The following is a 20,639-nucleotide window of genomic DNA, read 5'->3' on the forward strand; positions in this document are numbered from 1 at the left end:
CAGCCGGGACCCCCAGACAACAGCCTGGAGATGGGGTACCCTAACAACTGGTGACCTGGTGACTAAGAGGTCCACCCCAACTTGGCAGTCAGCCGGTTCTGGCCCATGGGAGGACAAAGGGCTGAGAGGAGAGGACCCCAATGACCTGTTTACCTGGGACGAAAGACAAAGGACAGGGGAGGAGCTGTTGGGGGAGATGACATCAGATAATTGGCTGGAAGGAGGGGGCTGCTGGAGTGGAGAAAGGGAGCAGGCAGAGCCCACCTGGATGCAGGAGAGACCTAGATATATGGTGCTGAGGGATGCTAGGCCTGAGGGCCTGAAGAGTTTCCTGTGCTAGGTTCAAATGCTCAATAAACCTTTCTGTTTTACGCTGGCTGAGAGTCACTCCAGCCTAAAGATCAGGGTTGCATTATTCCCTCTGGAGTGGAGGCCCGGGGGTCCACAGCGAGGGAACTCCCTGAGGGGACCCGCGGCGAGAGACAGGCATGCTGAGGGCTCAGAGAGGTGCGGTTCCAGGAGCCAGAGGGGCCTGCAGCTTAACCACTGAGAGAGAGTGGACCCCCGAGAACGGCTGTCACACTGAAGGGGTTCCTCCCAGGGACCGTACAGAGCCAAGAGAGAGCACGAGTCCTGTAAGTCCATGACAGGTGCGTAGGGAAATATACCCTCTGGAGCCATAGGTGTAGGCAGCAAAACCGCAGATGAGCGAATGCAGTCACACAAGTGCAAGCCGACATGTTGCCAAGAAGAGAAAGGCAGGTTATGGCTGGGATAGATGGACTGGACACCACCCTGAAAATTAGGTCCTGAAGGGTCTGGAACCAGTCCTCCAGCAGGTCTGCATGAGCCGAGACCACGTCGGTGCGTGCCCCAATGAACTCTAGCAATTACATGGGGTCCAAAGTTGATTTTTCAATGTTTATGCTCACTCCCAGGGAGGAGAGTTGTGTGAGCAACATGGAAATCGAAGCTCAAGCTTCCCTTCTTGATCGTATCGCCAGCAGCCTATCATCTAAATAAGGGATTAGAAGGATCCTTCAACAGCGGAGGTGGGCCGCCACAACTGAGAAAACTTTGTTGAATACATGAGGAGCAGTGTTGAGTCTGAACAGGAGAACCCTGTACTGAAATTGATGATGATCTGCCATGAATCTTAGGAATCGTCTGTGGGCAGGATGGATGTCCACATGAAAGTAAGAGCCATAAACCACATACTTCTTTCTAGGGAAGGAATGATGGCCGCCAGAGTGACCATACAAAACTTTGGTTTTCATACTAAATGGTTGAGATGACATAGGTCTAGGATTGGTCGCCACCCGCCTGTCTTTTTGGGGACTAGGAAATAAGTGGAATAGAACCCTGCCCCGTGATGGGCTGTGGGAACAGGTTCTATCGTGCCCATCTGAAGTAGGAAGTCCACTTCTAGGGTGAGGATACGGTTGTGAGAATGATTCCTGAAGCGGGGGTCGGGGATATGGACGAGGTAGTGTTTGGAACTTAATTGTATAGCTATGTCGAATGACATCCAGGATTCACTTGTCCATTGTTATTGCACTTCAAGCTGGCAAGAAGATAGCTAGGCATCTGCCAACGCGGGTGGGCCAGGAGCATGGCATGAGGCACAATAGTTGGCGGCTCTCTTAGTGTTCTCAGAAATAGCGCTTCTGAGATGTTTGAGTGTGAGATGCAGGAGGTTGTGATGACGATGAACTGGAAGGATAGGATTGCTGGGTTCTCTGCCGTTTGCGAGAAGGCTCATAGGATCTTTGGAAAAACTGGGGAGCTTTGAACCACTGGGTTGAAGGTGGATGGTAGAATTTGAGCTTGGGCGCCGGTGTGTAGATACCCAGAGACCGGAGAGTTGCTCTAGAGTTCTTGAGGGAGTGAAGAGAGTCATCAGTCTTCTGATCGAAGAGGTGAGACTCATCAAAGGAAGATCTTCTATAGTGGTCTGGATCTCCTTCAGGAAGTTGAAGGAAGGTAACCAGGACTCTCTGTGCATGACAATCCCCTTGGCCATCGTATGCGAAGAAGTGTCTGCTGCGTCAACCGCGGCCTGCAGCGCTGTCCTCGCCACCAGCTTCCCTTCCTCTAGGAGAGCTTGGAATCGGGCCTGATCCTGCAGGAGCAGTTTATCAGTGAAATTCATACGTTTCCCATAGGTAAGGAAGTCGTATTTCGCAAACAGAGTCAAGTAGTTCAAAATGCAAAATTCTAGGTCGATAGAGGAAAAGACCTTGTGGCTCAAAAGGTCCAGGTGCTTCCCCTCCTTATCTGCCGGGATGGAACGCGGGTGCAAGAGAGTTTGGTGGAGGATGGGAGAAGTGACACTCAGGTCCCCTCAGAGGCACTTAGTACCTCTTCTCCACTCCCGTGAGGGTAGGTGTGCAGGTATCCAGAGTGTGCCAAATAGTCCTAGCTGGTTGAAGGATGATAGCTCGTTGATTGGTAGGGCCACCCTGGCTGGTACTAAGGTATTTAAGATGTTGAGCAGTTTGTGCTGCTTATCTTGCACTTCCTCCAGTGGGATGTTGAGGGCACCAGCCACCCTACAAAGCAGCTCCTGAAATTGTTGCAAGTCATCCAGGGGCGAGGGAGGAGTAGAAGACACTGTGGCATCCAGGGATGTAGAGGGGAACAGCTCCGGATCTAGTGGTATAATCGGAGTTGGACTCAGCGGTGCATTACCTAACACCGAGTCTGTATGCCTGGTGGATGATGGTCAGAGAGGGGATTCCTCATGGGCGGAGCAGGAAGGTTCCAACAGTGGGTACTGCGGCTACAAGCCGCAGTACGGCCATCCTGGCGTGGATCTGACTGCGAATGTTGAGGAGGGCCCTATAGAGCAGGGTACTAAAGACACCAATGCTGGGTAAATGGCGGATACTACCATGAAGCTGACAGGGCCTTGGAGTACTCACACCAGCGGTACGGGAGGGGACGGCCTTGGTCCCTGAACAAATCTTCCGAATCCAAGAAATCAGAAGCCAGTTCAAATGGTGGTGCCATCAGAACTGAGGAAACTGTAGAAGGCTCTAGGGAGCAGGCGGGAACATGGCCCAAAGAAGGCAAGTCCAACCTGAGAAGTGCACTCTCTGAGGAGGCGACAGCACCAGAGGGCAAGAAGACTTCTCCTCAGCAAAAGAAAACAGCTCATGCGGCTCCGGAGGCTGACCCAAGTCTCCCCAGATCAGTGGCATGCACTCTTCAGCTGGAACCGGAGCTGGAGCGGAGGACTGCTATGGATCCAGAGGTTTCCTGGACCTTGGCAGTGCCAATCTGGAAGGAGTATGAGTTTCAGTGGACGGGGCCGACAGATACAATGGTCTGTGCGTCTTCTTATCGTGCTTGTGCGCCTTGGAACGTGCTGCTTCTCTGTGGACAGAACTCATGGATTGGGCAGTGTTCTTCTTGGACATGGAGACAGACTTACTGCCATGCTTACGTGCAGGCTTCCTTGCCTCATGGGTAGGCCCCAACGTGGGTCCATAGCGCTGGTACTGGTGGAACTGGACTGGAGGTCTGTGGCAGGAGACATGCTCTTAGCTTGCTCAGGCCAACGTACATGGACATTCCGTGGCCTGGATCTGACTGCAGCCTCATGGTGACTTCCATGAGGTGCTTCTTGAAGTGAAGAGCCCAGCCTTCCCGCATACATGCAGGGAAGGAGAGACAGATAATGTACCTGGATGCAACTTGTGCCTCCCCCAAGCAATAACGGTGGCATTGGTACTTGTCACTGACCGAGAATGAGCAATGGCAGGAAGCGCAGATCTTGAACCCTGGTGTCTTCACCATACTCCAGTACCCATGCCCGGGTGCTGGGAAGACTGAGGGGAAAGAGAACGGGACTACCCGTCCTTAAAATCCAAAGAACTACCACTGAAACTATAAAAATAACAAAACTATTAACTATGTACAAGAATAAGAGTCTTTTTTCTCAGTTTGCAGAAATACGTCACAAGAGAAACAAAGAGGCTCCAACTCCGACCATGCGGCGGTGAGAAGGAACTGAGTGTGCGGTTGGTCTATCTTGCCCTTTATCGCCTCAGTTGTAACCATGAGGCGAATCAAGGGGGTATGCATGAACCAACAGACACTACTATTAAAAGTGCCAGCTCCAGGCACATGCACAGAACCCTCAGTAGAATACAAGAGGGACCATCACTTTCCCACCTCTGAGATCCACGGGCTGAAGATGCTTCAAAGTACAGTTATTGCAGATCTCAGAGTGCAAAGTGCAACCCTGGCTTCCTGACCCACATGCCCCATGGACTGCTCCTCTGGAAGCTCTATTTGAAACAGTTCAGTCCTCTGCAGAAGGAAATGAACATGAGAAATCTGATCAGTTACCTCATGTCTTTCCCCACGCTGGTTCTGATACCCCAGTCTGTCAGCTCTGTGTGGGCAAAGTGGAAGGAGTTGTGAGTCTTCCCTGAGCCAGTAATACTCGCATTGGGCTGTCTGAGACAGAGCCCTCTCGTTTCTAATGGTACCAAACCCAAGTGCTTGGCAAACAGATTGGGGAAAGACGTCTATAATCCTGGTGCCTGCTAAAGAGATGATGATGTAACCAGGCCCTGCAGCCAACTGGCAAGAGGAGACACCAGGTTTAAGAGGAGAGGACCATCACCTCCTCTCACACCTCCCACCTGGAGAGCTCAAAGCTCCTTTCAGACATTAATGAACTGATCCTCATAAAATGCCTGCTTGATGCCAGGGACACCACTACACTGGGACACTCGCAGCCTGCAGGACAACACTCAGTGCAGTGTTTGCCACATCTTCCCATTCTAAGTGTGGGACCTGCCCGTTTCCCAGCAACACGCACTGGGGGTAGTATCCCTCGCTCACAGAGGTAAGGAGAGCTGAACTGACTGCCCCGGACTCGCACAGCATGTCAGTGGCAGAGTCAGCAGTAGAATCCACGTTTCTGGATTCCCTGTCCCATGCTTTAACCAAAACATCATCCTTCGCCAGGAAATCACATTACCCTGGGGCAAACGGTGGAATCCTATCTGCAGCCCTGCCACGGTCCCCGTCAGTAACGCACCACTTCAGAGAGGGAGGCAGGCTCGGGGAGCACACAATGGGTGGGGGATGACAGCCTAAAGCCTGGCGGAAGATATTCTCTCTGTTCATCTGCATTCTCTGCAGAACTCTAGCTCCCCCTGGAAGTCACTGTCCAGCTCTCTCTGCAAGAGAGGGATGCAGCGGGCACAGCCTCCCCAGCACCCCTGTGCCAGAGCAACATACTGCATCTGAAACAGGCAGCGGGAAGAAGTGCTGCCCCTCATTGTGAACCAGGCCATGAGCAAAAGCAGGAGCAGGGAGCCCTGCGCCACCGCAGCGCCCTCAACACGGGAGCTGGGAACCGCCGCAGCACTGCTAACGCGGGAGCAGGGAGTCCTGCGCCACCGCAGCGCCGCCAACGCGGGAGCAGGGAGCCCTGCGCCACCGCAGCGCCACCAACACAAGTGAGGCGAGTCCTGCGCCGCCACCGCGGGAACGGGGAGCCCTGCACTGCTACCAACGCAGGACCAGGGAGCCCTGAACCACCACAGCGCCGTCACCGCGTGAGAAGGGAGCTCTGCACCACCACAGCACCACCACCGCGGGAACGGGGAGCTCTGCACCACCACAGCACCACCACCGCGGGAACGGGGAGCCCTGAGCCATCACAGTGCCACCAACACGGGAACGGGGAGCCCTGAGCCGCTGCCGTGCTGCCACCGCAGAAGCAGGGAGCTCTGAGCCGCTGCAGCACCGCCACCGCGTGAGCAGGACACGGGGGAATGTGGGAACACAGGGGCGCTGGATGGATTCACACAGTTGTGGGGAGAGGACCTAGACACCTTCTCCTTGGGGCTGGGGCTGTTTCATCTCTCTATCTTAAATGTATAAAGGCCCCGTACAAAGTCTGGGGGTGGCGAGCCATGAGGAACAGAGACTCTTACCTACTGCCAAACCATAATCATCCGAGAGAGGCCTTCCAGCCTGCCTCGAAGGTCACAAGAGTCGGACCAGAGAGAGGAGGCAGAGGGACCGTCCCCCCCATTGGGAGTGCCATGTCCAACGCTCCAATACGGCTCTCCAGACCAATGTCAACGCCCTGAACTGCAGCTGAAAGCAATGGGAAGGGAGTGCAGGCTCTGGACCCTCCTGCTGTCACCACGCCACGCACAGAGGCGGCCCCAAGAGGGAGAGGTCAGAGCAAGTCACAAAGCCTGACGCAGAGAGGAAAGGCCTGGAGGATCAAAGGGCGTCACGTCAATGTAGCCACCCAGGAATCCTGTCACAGTTGGGGGCCAGGAGCAACCTGCTGGAAAAACCACAGGCCACCTTCCTCCATACCCAGAGCAGATACCCCCAATATGCCTGCATCACCCCTGGCTGGTCTGCTCTGAGCTTTAGCCAGCTCCCTCTCCTTCAAGCTCCAGCTTCAGGAAAGCAGAAACCCTGCACCATCTTGGTCCAAAGAAGAAGAGGCCTAGGGCTGCATGTCACCTACATACTGATGGCACTGTATCCAAACTGTCTCACTAGTGCCCCCAGCAGCCTCATACGCAGTTGACACACCATGCTACAGAACTGCCTGTGGAAGAGTCCTCAGATCCAAGGTGCAGGTGTAAGCTGTCCTAGCACATCTAGGAGCTCACTGAGCTACACCAGCCTTCGGAGAAGTCCTGGCAACACCCGTCTCAGTCATATTTTATTTCACTTCGATATCTAATTGTTTCAATCTTTACAGCGGCCAGCAGGGACAAAGGACAGGAACTCTGGGGAAGGATGGGCTTGTGCTCAGCGCTCTGCACTGGGCAGTTCCCTAGCTCACAGCTCCCTGTATGACCTTGGGCAAGTCACTGACTCTCTCTAGGCCTCAGTCCCCTCCCTCTCTTCTAGATATTCCATCATTGAACAGAGGGGAACTGAGGCCCAGAGAGATGAAGCCCAAGGCTTCAAAGGCAGTTTGTGGCAGAGCAGGGACTTGAACCCAGGACTCACAGTCCCAGGGCAGTACCCTAACCACTGGGCCAGCCTCTCCCCACCTCAGCTGTTCAGAGTGTAAGCTCTCTGGAGCAAAGACTCTCTCTACCCAGCCCATAGGGGCCTTGAGCTCACCTGGGGCCACTCAGCAGTACCGGCACACAAACAACTAAGAGTAACTGACAGGGTAATGACCCGGAGGAGGGAGGCACCAGCTTGTTCAACCCAAGAATGGATCCAATTCAACTTACAACACACACACACACTTTGTACAGTGGGTGAGAGAGACACAGACAGACCAAACTCCCAGGGCAATGTGTCAAAAGTGGCCACTAACTGTGGGTGCCAAATGGGAGACACTTCAAGGGTTCCCGGTCTGGGCTCCCAAAAAGAGAGGCGGAGTTCCTGGTGATCTGCAAAGCTCCTCTCCTGTCTGCTGGGCAGCTCTCCAGTCTCTTGCTTTCCCCCGGCAGCAGGTTCACACACAGGAGTGAAACAGGATGACGGCCCTGTACTCTATGAGAGCTTCACCCCAACCCAAAGTCCAGCAGGACTCAGCCCACCCCCAGCAAATTCAATAGAAAGATACTCAACGGCTACAGCAGAGTTTGATCAAACCTGTCAAGCCTCTGCCCAGCACCAATGGGGCACAAACACTGGCTGCACATGCTTTGCAGGTGAGTCGGCCCCATCCGGAGTGAACCAGGCAATGCCACACACTGGTTCCAGGCATGCATCTGGAAAGCATCAGTTCAAAGACCATGTACTTCTCACACAAACATCTTTCCCCCTTACAGGTAACAGAATCTCACATATAAGCCAAAAGGTTTTCAGAAGTGAGCGCACGTCACTGTGCACGCTGCCAGCTGTCACTGTGCGTAGCTCTCAGTTGGGCCAATGAAACATGAGTCAGATTCCCTTTGGCTATGGCCAATTCCACACAGGTTCTCAAGCACTAGCTCACACCACAATGTTTGCCAGGCTGCAGAGGAAGGGTTGCTGCACACAAGATGTATCTGTTGGATTGTGCGCCCCAGGTCCATGGGTTGGCCAGGGTTTGTAAAAAGTGATTGAGACAAATGTGACATTTAGGCTGTAAGTGGCCTAGCTTCACACCTGTAATACAATTAAAGCCCTGAAAATGCACGGCCAGTGTAACTGCACAGTGTAAATGCACACCCAAGAGACTGACTGGTGTGTCACAATTAACAAATATTCCATTCATGAACCCATGATGTAGAAATCATTAGAAATCATTTACAGGAGACTGTGCCACTATGCTCAGGTCTTTAGAGAGTGTGTGGCAATCTTACCATCTACATCCAGAGATGGCTGCATAGCGCTGCCTGGCCTGACCAGGCCCTCCCTCTCCTAGTAAGGAACCACCTACTCCATCCCAGGCCCAGGTTGGCCCTGCCTTCCCCATGTAGATTATTCATTAGCCAGAGATGTGTGTGTGATGGAGGTGCCACCAGAAATGATCACGACCTGCTCTTCACCCTCCCCAGCAGGGCTGGAAGAAGCTGCCTCTGCAGTGCTGCCAGCCTGGAGAGCATGAGCCCCAAACTCAGATCCCCACCCTGCAGGGAAAGGGGCCGGGACAAGCACCAGAGGCAAATAGAATGCAGGAGCTGTTCACGAAAAGCAGCATGGCCTAGTGGAGCGTTCAAGCTGCTAAGCCTGGGGCCTCAGGCAGTGTAGCGAGGCTCTCACCCACCAGCAGGGTGGGGGGCAGATGAGCTGGTGGTCTCCTTGCAGGGCACAAGGAGCAGGTATGGAACCAGCCCGCTGAGAGTGGGAAGGGCCAGGCAGGTGCTGAGGGTAGGGGCCTGTCTCCCTTTGGCCTGGGCCTGGCATGCTAGCTTCCCACCCTGCCCAGCACTGGGACCATGGAGCTGCTGGTTCACTCTGACATAGGAGGGACAGACTCCCTTCTTCACCTCTGTCCAGCCCACCTGTCTGCTACCCCTTTGTCCCACCCCCTCCTCTTACCCTTGTCTGCAGCCTCCACCCCTCACCCATGGCCCCCTGGCCCAGCCAAAACACCGGTGTTAAGCTCCCCTTCCTTCCTGGCTGTTCTGCCCAGGTCACTTCCCACCTTCGAGCCCCTCCCCACTTCCATAGCCAGCTCTGGCCTCTGCCCAGTACCCTTGCCTACACTGCAATGCCATCTCTGTCTGCCCTCCCCCAGCCTTCACTGGCACTCCCTCCTCCTGCTTTCATCTTCACTGTCCACTCAACTCCTCCTCAAGCCTTGCTTGGCCCTGCGCTAGGAGGCACTGCTTGTGCCTCTTGGTTTGTCCAGAGCACCCCTGGCTTGAAGACCCATGCAGCCAGAGCAGCTTTTCCTAGGTGCTAGTGATTTACTGAGCTTGACGAACAACACACAATGAGGGCAGAGGGCTCTACTGCACAGACCAGGACAGCTGCTGGCTCCCCCATTTCACACAAAGTTGGTGACTCCAGCTCCTGTTGAGTTGCAAACGCAGCCTTCACATAGGCAAAGTTTGGGAGCACCCAGAGATGTTTGTCTCTTGCCAGCACTGCACTCCCACAGGTACTAACCTTACATCATGGAAATGCACTCAGCACATGGATTATGCATAGCATGCCACAGCACCCAGAAGCCAATCAATAAGTTTGTTTGTTACAGAACCCTCTAAAAACATTTATTTTAGCCAGCTGGACAGATAGTAAATCAAATGCAGCTGTGCATATTACCAATTAATGGGCTTTCCCCAGGAATGGGAGCCCCTCTACTGGCCCATCACGTCGTTAATTAAAGGGAGAAGAGACAAGCAAAGGCAGCAGTGTTACATTATGCAACACAAGAGAATTCACAGGCCCTCTTAGAGCTACAGTACCTTCAGCTGACTCTTACACTGCAAACAGGGGGAGAGGGGATCATGCTTTCCATTGGGAGCTTAGTGCAACCTACAATTTAGTTCTAGGGAGATGGGATCTAGTGGCTACAGCAGGGAAGTCAGAGACGGGACTCATGGGTTCTGCTTCTAACACTCACTCCTTTCTGGGTCAGTGTTCTCATCGTAAAGCTGGGATAAAACTTACCTTCCTCAATAGGGCTGAAAGGGTTTACAAAGTGCTTTGAGATCCTCGTGTGATAGGCCTGCCAGAGGAAGAGCCTCACCCTAGTGCTCTTATTAACATCCTCGCTATTCCCACACTCATGCAAAGGGCTCCAGGTACTAATCAAACCCAGAGTCTGGCTGGAGTGCATGTGGTCTGCTTTCCCCATTTACCGAAATGCTCTGGACAGATTTACTCTCCTATACCCACTACTACTGCTACAATTTCCTTGGAATGGGAACCGCGGAGCCCTTGTCAAACAGACTGAAAGGCCTGTCTTGTGTCACCATCACTTCAGCAAGTGCCTCGTTACAGACCTGCCCCATACCGGAATGACTCCCACCTGATGCCCCTAAGAGGTGACAATACACCCAGCCCAGGGGCCAGGGAGGGGAGGACACAGGATTCTGCACAGCATGGTGCTAACAGGGCTGGCGCGTCGTGTTGCCCAACCGCTAGATATCGCCGGGGTGTACACACACTTTGTACGTCAATCTCAGCAAAAGCCCTGCAGACACGAGTGCCCAAAGGGTGCTGCCCACACAGCTCACTCCAATATGCTAGTGGCCATCCTGCCTCCAATACAGGGAGCCCCCCAGTCCCACCACACAACACCCTTCTGGACTAAAGGGAAAGGTGGCCCTGGTCTGTTCCTAGCAGCTACCACTCTGCCCTGGCCTGGTTGCAGTGTGGTCCAGGCAGGACCCCGCAGCACTGCACACACAAGACCCACCTGGCCTTCTTGGGCTTTGCCTTGGGGGCCGGCTCAGTGCTGCTCTTTTTTTCTTTAGGCTCCTTGGGGGCTTTGGCCTCCCGGGGTTTCCTGGGTTTCTTGGCTGCCTCCTTCTGCTTGGGCTCCCTGGGTTTCTTGGGCTCCCTGGGTTTCTTGGGCTCCTTTGGCTCTTTGGGCTCTCTCTTCCTCTTTGGTTTCATCTCTCTCTCCAAAGCTCCTTTCTCCCCCACTTCCAACTCCCCCGGGGCCTTTTTCTTCCGTTTCTTCTTCACCCCGGTGCCCCCACCCCCGCTGTCCTGCATGCCATTCTGGGATGGTGTCCTCTTCTGTACAGCCTCGCCAGGCTCCTCCTCTGGGCACTGGTAGTGACTGGCCAAGTCTGCAATGTTCACGTGGGGACACAGGTCCTCCCGATCGGCGCTGCTGGCAAAGGGGGCCTGAGGCTTGTACTCGCAAGGGAGTGAGGCGCCAGACATCAGGGAATGAGACAGCTGCAAAGAGAGCAGAAAGCAGGAGCGTTAGCAAATGGCCCCTGCAGACATGGCAGGTGGGGGCTGCTGGGGCCCTGCCACTCTACAGACATTATGGATCTTTACAAGTCTAGGGGCAGTGTTACGCACAGGCCAGGATGCTTACAACACAGCCTGACTGTTCTGCTGAGGTTCCCTGGTGCAGCGTCATGCACAAGGACTACACTGGGTGCCAGACTGTTCCAGCAGGACAGCGTTCAGTGTGGTGCACGCTGCTAAGCAGATGGATGCTTGGCATAAAACTATCAATCAACAGTAACAATCACCACTTGTGCACAGTTTTGCAATAATTCATCGGAGAGCACTGTACAAAGGTGTAAGTCTCAATCCTCCCTTTGACAGCGGGGAAGCTGAGCCCAGCAAGGTCAGTAGCAGAGCTGGGAGCTGAATGCAGGCCTTCTGGGTCCCAATCCAGTGCCCCCTGGGTGCAGAACCCACTTCCTGATGGCGCTGTGGCAGAGAAGGGGAAGTTTGCACCTCCCCTGTTCAGGGACTTGTGGAGGCCTAGAATCCCTGCCTCAACGGCCTCATAGGGCTTTGCAGATTTCAGAGTTGCCCTAGCTACACCTCACCTCCTGCCTAGACTCCACACACCCAGTGCACTCAGACCTGCTGTAGAGGTGACGTCGAGCTGCCTCCATGGCCAGGCAGGTGTTCCCAAGCCAGGGATGTTCCCTGGATTTAAGCCTGCCCTGCAATCTCTTTACAGCTGCCTCACTGGCCTAGAGGGGGCATAGGAAAAGCCCAAATGGTTACCCCTGAGGAGTGTGCAGTGTTTTTCATTCAGCATTCAGACAGGAGGCAGCTGCCCAGCCAGATACAGTGCTGGACAATGTGATCACAGGGTCACTGGTGCTTCCTTCTAAAGAATCAGACACACCCAGGCCACTCCTGACACCAGGGGCTGTGCAAACTTTAAGCAGTCTGGCATATTCTCTGCTTAGCCCTGCTTCTAGTGTTTGTTTATTTTTGCAATTTCTTCAGCACTAACCACTGAAAGAATTCAATCCCCTCCTCCCACCGCTCCCAGACACAGGCAGACAGGGTAAAACCAGCCCAACAACCTCCAAAGCTGGCAAAACAGGCCACAATAAGGGGAGCAATAAAGTGACCAGAGAGCTCCAGGGCTAGACTAAGGCACCCTGGCGTAATAGGGTTTACTTTCCCCTGAAGAGAGAACTGTTTGGTAGGACTCTTGCTGGGATTGGGGCTGTGCCGAGCACTCATGGGGGACCCTGAGCTCCATGGGGTGTTTCAAACCAGGACAGGATGTATCACAGGAAATGTTCCTCAGTAAAGCTGCCAGAGATAGACAGTGACCGAGGGACGCTCACAAGCCAGCCAGAAACATGACTCTTTCTTTGCAAATAATGAACAGGGTGAAATTATAATGAGCACGGGGAAAGAGGTGGCCCAGTTTCCTTTTCAGCATCCCAGTCTCGCGAGCCTGTGAGAAAGCAGGGAGCAGTGTTGCCTTTCGATCTGGATGCTTTCAGCCTGGCCATCCCAGTGTGAAAGGGAATGAAAAGATGAAAAATCTCAGGGCTAGCACAGCATGTACAGATCACTGGCTCTCCCTGCACTGCTAGGGACTGGACAGCCCCCACTGCCTGCTGACACTCTCCAGAAGAGAGACCAAAGGGGAAGGGTGGTGCAAGAAGTAATGAGAAGGAGCATGCTTCCTTTCCTAGACAGATCTCCTGCCCGACCCTGCCACACCTGTGAAGAGGTTGCCTCCTGCAGCCCCTCTCTCACTGGCACATGTCGAGACAGGCAGAGCAAGCACCATGGGCAACTGCAGCTTCCCAGGATCAGAGACTTGGGAGGTCACAGGAATGAATGATCAGCAACTGGGGAAGAGAGGCCACAGGAAACTCCCACCCCTCAGCATCCAGGGACCATGGGCTCATTGCTTCTGGGCCCACAGTGGGGGTGTTGACTCCAGCTGTGGAGTGAAGTGCTGGCCCAGTGAGTAGCCTGGCTGAGAGCAGGGCTCAGGGGTGGATCTGGAGGCTCACCCACTGCCCTGTAATACCCAGAACAGCCTGCAACACCCAGATACCATGGTTGCTGAACACCCACAGACATATAGGACTTTCCAAGTGCCCAAGCTATGGGAAGGGGAATAAAAGTGATCAATAATCCAAAAAGGTCTGCAGGTGCAGACTGCGCACAAGCTTTCAGTGAGTGCCAACTCTATGGAGGGCTGAAGAGCCTGCATTAGTCCATTATTGAGATAATTCTTAATAACAAAACCTGAATTCAAATCTATTAATGAATTGGAAATTCTCAGAAGCTTCCTTCTGTTCCTAAACCACAGGGCTGTAGTTTGGGGGAGGATACAGTGTATTTTTCATACATACCAAATCAGCAAATCCCAATTTAGCTCTGGAGCAGGGACCAGCCCCTCCATAATCTCTCTCTGAGACCCCCTCTGATGTCAGCACTTGCTGCAGGATCCAGTACCTCAGGACATAGATGATGGGTTACACAGCCTTTCCCCGTATAGCACCAGCTAGAAGACTTGGTATTAATGATGCAAAAGTGACTAAGTGCCACTAATTTCCGCTGAAAAGGTGGCAAAGAAGTTGAATCCTTGCTTTAGGGGGAAAACTCAACTCTAGAGCCACGGCCAGCATCTCTGTAATGCCTGCTGCTGAGGTTGGAATTCAGGGTTTGCCTTGCAGATGCACACTGGGTGAGTAGAAGTGCTCTCCCTGGGAGTGCGGTGTGTCCCTGCCACTGTGCAATGGGATGTCCAGGTGCCAGGGGACACTGGAGACTTTTCCTTTCACTTGGCACTTCCTTGATTTGCAAGGGTTGAAGGAAACCTGACCTGCCTGCGAACAAAGCTTGGAATTTAGGAATCATCAAGCGGGTAGAATTCTTTGGAAAATCTATAACCATGGGACAAGCGTGTAACTGTTTATGCTCCTATGTACTGAAAGGCTGAGTTCCTATTTGCTCTGGTCCAAGTGCAGGTTGCTCTGGGAATTTCTGATTTCTAATCTGTATTTTCACACAAGTAGGGAGTGAAATGTTATCAGAAAGAGGAACGATTCCTAACATTCCTGAAAGACCCTGACAGACGGATTCTCTGTATATCCAGGGATATTCAGGAGTGGCTACAGCATGCTGCTTGTTTTGGCACCCCTGCAATCACTGCAGCACACCCTGCTGTTCTAGTCCTGGACCTCCACACAGCTGTGCAGCGCACCCAGCGCACAGCATCGCAGACTGTTCCATGGCTACCGTGCTGATCAATGCAGGAGATTTAGGATATGGATGAAGACAAACCAGAATGCAACCAACCAACTAATGCTCACTTATGTCTAGGTTAAACGTAACATACTCAACCAGGGTGCTGTCCCGGTCCTACCCACACTGGCTTCAGCGACAGATCTTACTGCAACTCGGCCTCCACATGAAACCCGGGCACTGCAGCACCAAGTTACTGACCATGGGGAGCTTTATTCACCAAGGGAGAAGAGCAGCTCTGAAGAAGTTGACTCTGACCCCAGCTGCCAGGTACTAAAATCTGCCCCCGCTCCACCTTCCTGAGAACATCTTGGATCTTCCAAGATGCTTGAGTCAAGGATCAACTAGAATGATTTACTGAAGTAGCTACAAAGCCGACAGCCCTCCCAAGAGGCCAAATCTCCCTTCACTTCCTTGCTAAGGAGCAGCTGAGCGCAATTACCAGATGGAAAGCAGAACTCCAGCATCCTATAGCAGCAGGGTAATGGCTTGTCCTTTCCAAATGCATCCCATGGCTTTGGGACTCAGGGCATGCCATACACTACTACAGGCTGACATCCGCAGCTGCAGGGATCTCCCTACCCAGGGGGCCTGTAGGCAGCACCTCAGGTGCTGTTCCCATAATGGGACATGCCAGCCCCGTCTCAGTATGTGTGGGAGCGGATGGGACACCACATCAGGACCTGGAGATGGAAGATCAGCACCGTCATCCCCCGGCCACCTGGAATGGGTCAGTCTCTCAGCCAACGGGTCAGAGGCTGAGCCATGGTGGGTGTGGAAGATGGTGCTATGTGGAAGATGGTGACTCCTCCCTAAAGGCACCTTTGCTGCTTTTCCCTCCACCTCCCCCAATATCTGCCTTAACATGAAGAGATTTTCAACATCATCATGCACTTCCCTATGGCTCCTTTCATGTAAGCAGCACCATACAGAGCTTCTGCGTGGCACCACTCCTCAGATACTCTGCAAGAGCCACATGCTGGGAAGCCTGTGGCTGAGCAGAACGTGTGTCTCTTGGTGGCAGCCTGAGTCCCAACACTGAAAGCCCAAAGCAGATGCTCTCTGACCATAAAATCATCCCCAGACAGAAACCCTGCAGGGCCGTGCAGGAATGTGCAACTCCTCTAAGGACAACGCTCCAGCCTTGCCATAGTTATTGCAGTTCTGCACACATCTAGGCATGCTATGGATGTGAGCCAAATTGGTCAGAAGAGGGCACTCAGAGTTGGCTCCTACTTCCACATTTAAACTGGTACTTCCAACAATGGCCACACATTGGACAAGTGGCTCAGTCCTCAGCTCTGTCGCCCCCATGCCTCACAGAATGGTTCAGTGACCTGTGGCTACTGGTCCAAAGTACCACAACACAAGCCACTGGGCAGGGATCTGCTTGTGCTCTGGAGGCCTGTGAATTCCAGAGTGGGGTCCCCACACTGGACGTTAACCAAGCGCAGCCAATCAGCACATCCGCTGCCCAACAAGGTCCTCCATACACACAGAAGAGTCACATTTCAAGGCCTCACAAAGGATCTATATCATGCACTTTGCTTTGCGCGTTTGCAGAGTCCATGGCGTTCCTTAGATCAGTTTGAAAGGATGCTTCAGTGACCACTTGCAAACACAAGAGAGCACACACAGCCCCATGACCACGAGGGACCCTACAATAACAAACAAGAGTGCACAGCCCAGTGCCCATGAGAGAGCCTATAACAATAAACTAGCACATGCAGCCCAGCGCTCAAGAAGAACCCTACAGCAACAAACCAGCCCAGCATCTGCAAGGGACCCTACAATAACAAACCAGAGTGCATAACCCAGTGCCCATGAGAGATCCTACAATAACAAACCTGTGCACATAGCCCAGCACCCACAAGGAACCCTACAATAACAAACCAGGGAGCACAGCCCAGAGCTCATGACAGACAGTACATCAACAAACCAGTGGTGTAAGAAAACTTCAAGAAGCTTCCCAAGGGGTTATAAGAAAGCAAGAGGGGAAAGTAAAGTGCTAGAAAAGCCCCTTCTTTCTCCTCTTAGACCTTCCCCCTGCAGCCAGTGCCCCCGGGAAGTGTCTGAGCAGGCATTACCAGCTGCAGTTCTGAAGGGGAGAGCACATAAAGGTAGGATCCCTTGCAGGCCATGCTGCTCTGCAGTTTCCTGGTGACACTAAAGGAGGCCATAGTCTGTTCTAGTGCCAGGTGTTTGAGAGCAGCCACCCACCACCCTACACAAACAGACTCTAACTCAGCGCAGCGTCTCAGTGAGTCACTGTCAGGCCAAGCAGCAGGCTGGCAGAATTGGGGGGGGGGGGGGCTGGGTAACTGTAACTGGTTGCCCCTTAAGGGCAGGAAGCCTGGGGCCAACCAACCCTGGTTACTGAGGGGCACAGCTGAGAGAGATCAGTGGGTCCCCTACAAAGAGCAGCAGGAAGCTACAGAGGAGGAAGCTCGGGGAAGCAAAATGGAGTACAGAGGTTGCTAGGAGTGACTTCATTACAGGAACCTGGGTTTGGAGAGTGAGACTCAGGCAGGGAAGGCCTGGCAGTGACCTGATAAGAGGGGAAATGGATGGACTGGAGTTGACTGTATTTTGAACATTTGTTAATAAAACTAGACCCCAAGAAGGGGTGGTACTGGACAGAAAGCCTGGGTGTAGAATTTATTTAAGGAGCCCTTTGAAAGGGGAAACTGAGGCAGGCAGCCTGTAAAGCCACCTCAGGCCACAAGGGGTGCCCTATGATATGTGCTTGGGAAAGGGCCCATCCAGCACCAGGCCACTGGATCCCAGTGTCTGACCTTGCAGGTCCCAACTCCCATCCAACCCCAACTCAGGCAATGCCTCTTTGCACACCCTAACCCAGCCAGCACATCCCCCAGCCACCCGTAGAGCCCAGTACAGCCTGATGTGGGCCCCTGTAATACCTCATGACCTAGCTCTTCATTGGCTGACATTCCTGCTTCACCCTCATACCCTTCGCTCCCCCTCTTCTCCATAAGCCAACATGCTCATATTCATGTTTCTCCAAGCCCTTGCCCCAGTGCTCCTTCCCTCTGTAGGAAAGGCTGGAGGTTTGCCCCAAATGCCCATCTGTTCATTGTTCCCCCACTGTTAGGCCACTTCTCTTGGTGTCAAACAAACCCCTCTTATTAACTCTTTACAGCCAGGGCAGGTATATGTGCTGCTGCCCACCAGTTAAGCTGTCGCACTCAGCTGGGCAGCACTCTCTGAGTAGCACTGGGTAGCCCCTTGTGTGCCCAGGCCTCTCCCTGTGCAGTGCAGCTACGCTGTCCTCTGACGCTGCTCCTACTCCCTGGCCCTAGAGGGTTTGGCTGTGGAGCCATCAGCCATGTACACTGTGCAGCTCTGAGATCTGCTTTACACTTAAAACATGTCACCAGCACACCTGGTGGTGAGGGTTGTGATTCCTTACTGCCACAGCCATACCTGTAACACCCTAGAGCAGATGCACTTATGTTGGCACAAGGCACTTTCGCCATTTCTACACTCCCACTTATGATGGCAAAACGTTTGTTGCTCGAGGACACACACCCCTGAGTGACATAAGCTTCATCAGCATAAGTGGTAGTGTCCACAGCACTATGTCAGTGGGAAAGCTACCCTCATTGGGGTGGTTTAATTATGTCAACTGGAGAGCTCCCTCCCTTCAGCACAGAGCGGCTACACGAGAGATCGTACAGCAGCACAGCTGTAAGCTCGCTAGTGTGGACATGGCCTGAATAGCAGGACAGCTCATGTTGCTCCACCAACTGGAATAAGCTGAACCCGTCTAAGCACACTCATACTAGCATAACGGCATCTACACTAGCAACTGCCACTTTGCTGGCACAGGTAGAACAGCAAAGCCCAGATCCACAAAGGTACTGAGGTGTCTAGCTCCCTTTCACTTCCATGGGAGTTATGCACCAAAACACCTTTGTGAGTGAGCCAAAACTTTGAAGTGCGGACAAGGCCTTTGTTTCCTCTCCATCAGCCCAACCAGGCACAGAGCTGGGCTGTGACTCGACTAGTCCGAAGCGATGCCAAGGAGGCAGCGGAAGGATCCTGTGCTTACATGGGGAAGAGCTCCTGCCTTACTAGTGATGGACCTGATCCAGCACCTAGCCAAGAGGTTCATAAGGTGAGGCTGTTCCTGGAGCCCCAACTGCTGCTGGGCTTGTAGGTGGGAGCTCTACCAGAAGTGCCTTTTTCCATCTGTGGAAGTGGCAGGGGTCTTTGACTGTGTCTTCAGATCCAGACCTCACCCAGCCAGTCCAGGTCTTGAAACACTGCACAAGTTTGCATGCAGCTGCCTGGCCCTATTAACTGAAGGGAGCACATTACACAAGCTGATCTTTGCAGAGCACTGGCTCTCTAGTCATCTGCAAGAATGTTGCCAGAGAGCCATTTAAATCCCTGGCCCAGCATGAAAAGGCACTGGAGACACCAGTCTAAATCAGCCAATCGGTCCCTTCCCCACTGTGATGGGCTAACTCACACAACTGCTAGTAAAACAGCAGAGACACAAGGTAGGTGAGGTCATATCTTTTATTGGACCAACTTCTTGTGGTGGAAGGTGCAAGCTTTCGAGCTATACAGAGCTCTTCCTCAGATCTGGGGAAGGAAGCAGGGTCTGAGCTAAATGCAAGTTGGGATTAAGCAGAAGAGGTAATGCACGTGGGGGGAAGTCCCTTAAAAAGAAGTGGGCAATTGGAGGCTAGATTGTTACATACAAAGGGTTTCAAGAGGGCAATTAAGGGTAGCTGACAGTGTGAGACGTTACAAATCCTACGAGCCATAAAACCCGTGTTCCTGCTAAACCCTTTGGCTTTTGGTGTCTAGCAGAGTCCGGGAAGCAAAGCGGCCAGCAGGTCAACCCTATACGTTATGGATTTAAGCTCCCAGGCACATCTTTTGAAGGTGTTGTGCAGGTTTCCTTTAAGGACACGGACTGAAAGATCAGATATGGAGCGAACGCGCTCTGAGAAAAGTGTTCACTCACAGGAGATACAGTGGTTTTGTCTGATTGTTTTTCTGAGTGAGTTCATTCGAAAGCATTGTGGTTGTCTGGTTTCACACACATATTCGTTATTGGGGCATGTGATGCGCTGAATGAGGCACAACACGTGTTGTAATAAAGCATCTGTAGGACCCATGCATCTGGAAAGGTGTGTTGTAGGGAGTACTGGTTATCGTAATAGAGGAGATATGGCTCCAGGTTTTGCATCTATTGCTATGGTAGGTCTAGTGCTGCTTTGAGTGGGAGGTTAGTTTGAAGGCCAGAAGAGGGGTTTGGGGAAAGATTTCTTTCCGATGTGGCGTTCATCCAATAAGGGTTATTATTATTTGATGATCCCCCATATGGGATCCAGCGTGGGTTGACAGATGATAGCTAGGGGTGTGCAGTCTGTGTGTGGGGGGGTGGGGGCGTGGTGTCTCCTGTATTGAAGCAGGTTCTCCTAGGGTATTTGGGTGGCCCGTTCCATAATGTGATGTACTTCTCTGGTGGAATGTCCGTGTTTAGCGAAGGTGATTTTAAGTGTGTTTAGTTGTGTCTCCCTAACTTTCTCACCAGAGAAATTCTGTGGTATTTGAGTGCCTGGCTGTAGATAACTGATTTTTTGGTGTGTATGGGGTGGTTGCTGGATCTGTGGAGGTAGATGTGGTGATCACTGGCTTTCTTGTATATAGCTGTTTGGAGGCTTCTATTGTTGAAGCTAATCCATGTGTTCAGGAAGTTGATACTGGTGTGAGAGTGTTCTAGAGAGTCTGATGGATGGGTAGTGGTTGTTGAAGTTGTGGTGGAAATCTATGAGAGAGTTTAGGTCATCTATCCAGAGGATGGAAATATCAATGTAGCTCAGGTATATCATTGGTTTTGTGGTGCAAAACAGGATCAGACTGAGTTTAGAACATTTACCAGCTGGGTAAATGGCAGGGCCTGACAAGCCAGGATGGGCTTTGTGACAGCACTAGTGCCCACCAGAAGCATCTGCAAGAACATTTCCAGACAGCTATTTCCAGCCCTGGCCCAGCCACAGGAA

General features: G+C 52.7%; 1 protein-coding gene across 4 annotated transcripts in view; it reads right to left on the reverse strand.

Annotated features, from left to right (window-relative positions):
- The window catches only part of CHD6 (chromodomain helicase DNA binding protein 6), a 180,028-nt gene that overhangs the window by 85,959 nt on the left and 73,430 nt on the right, over positions 1-20,639 (reverse strand). For all 4 annotated transcript variants that reach the window (XM_074970360.1, XM_074970359.1, XM_074970358.1 and 1 more), the window contains one exon: positions 10,811-11,301. In XM_074970360.1, coding sequence (XP_074826461.1) covers positions 10,811-11,286 — 476 coding nt within the window. In that variant the 5' untranslated portion in view covers positions 11,287-11,301. The remainder of the gene's footprint in view (positions 1-10,810; positions 11,302-20,639) is intronic.

Source organism: Natator depressus, chromosome 13, assembly GCF_965152275.1.
Source record: "Natator depressus isolate rNatDep1 chromosome 13, rNatDep2.hap1, whole genome shotgun sequence".
Taxonomy (NCBI): domain Eukaryota; kingdom Metazoa; phylum Chordata; order Testudines; family Cheloniidae; genus Natator; species Natator depressus.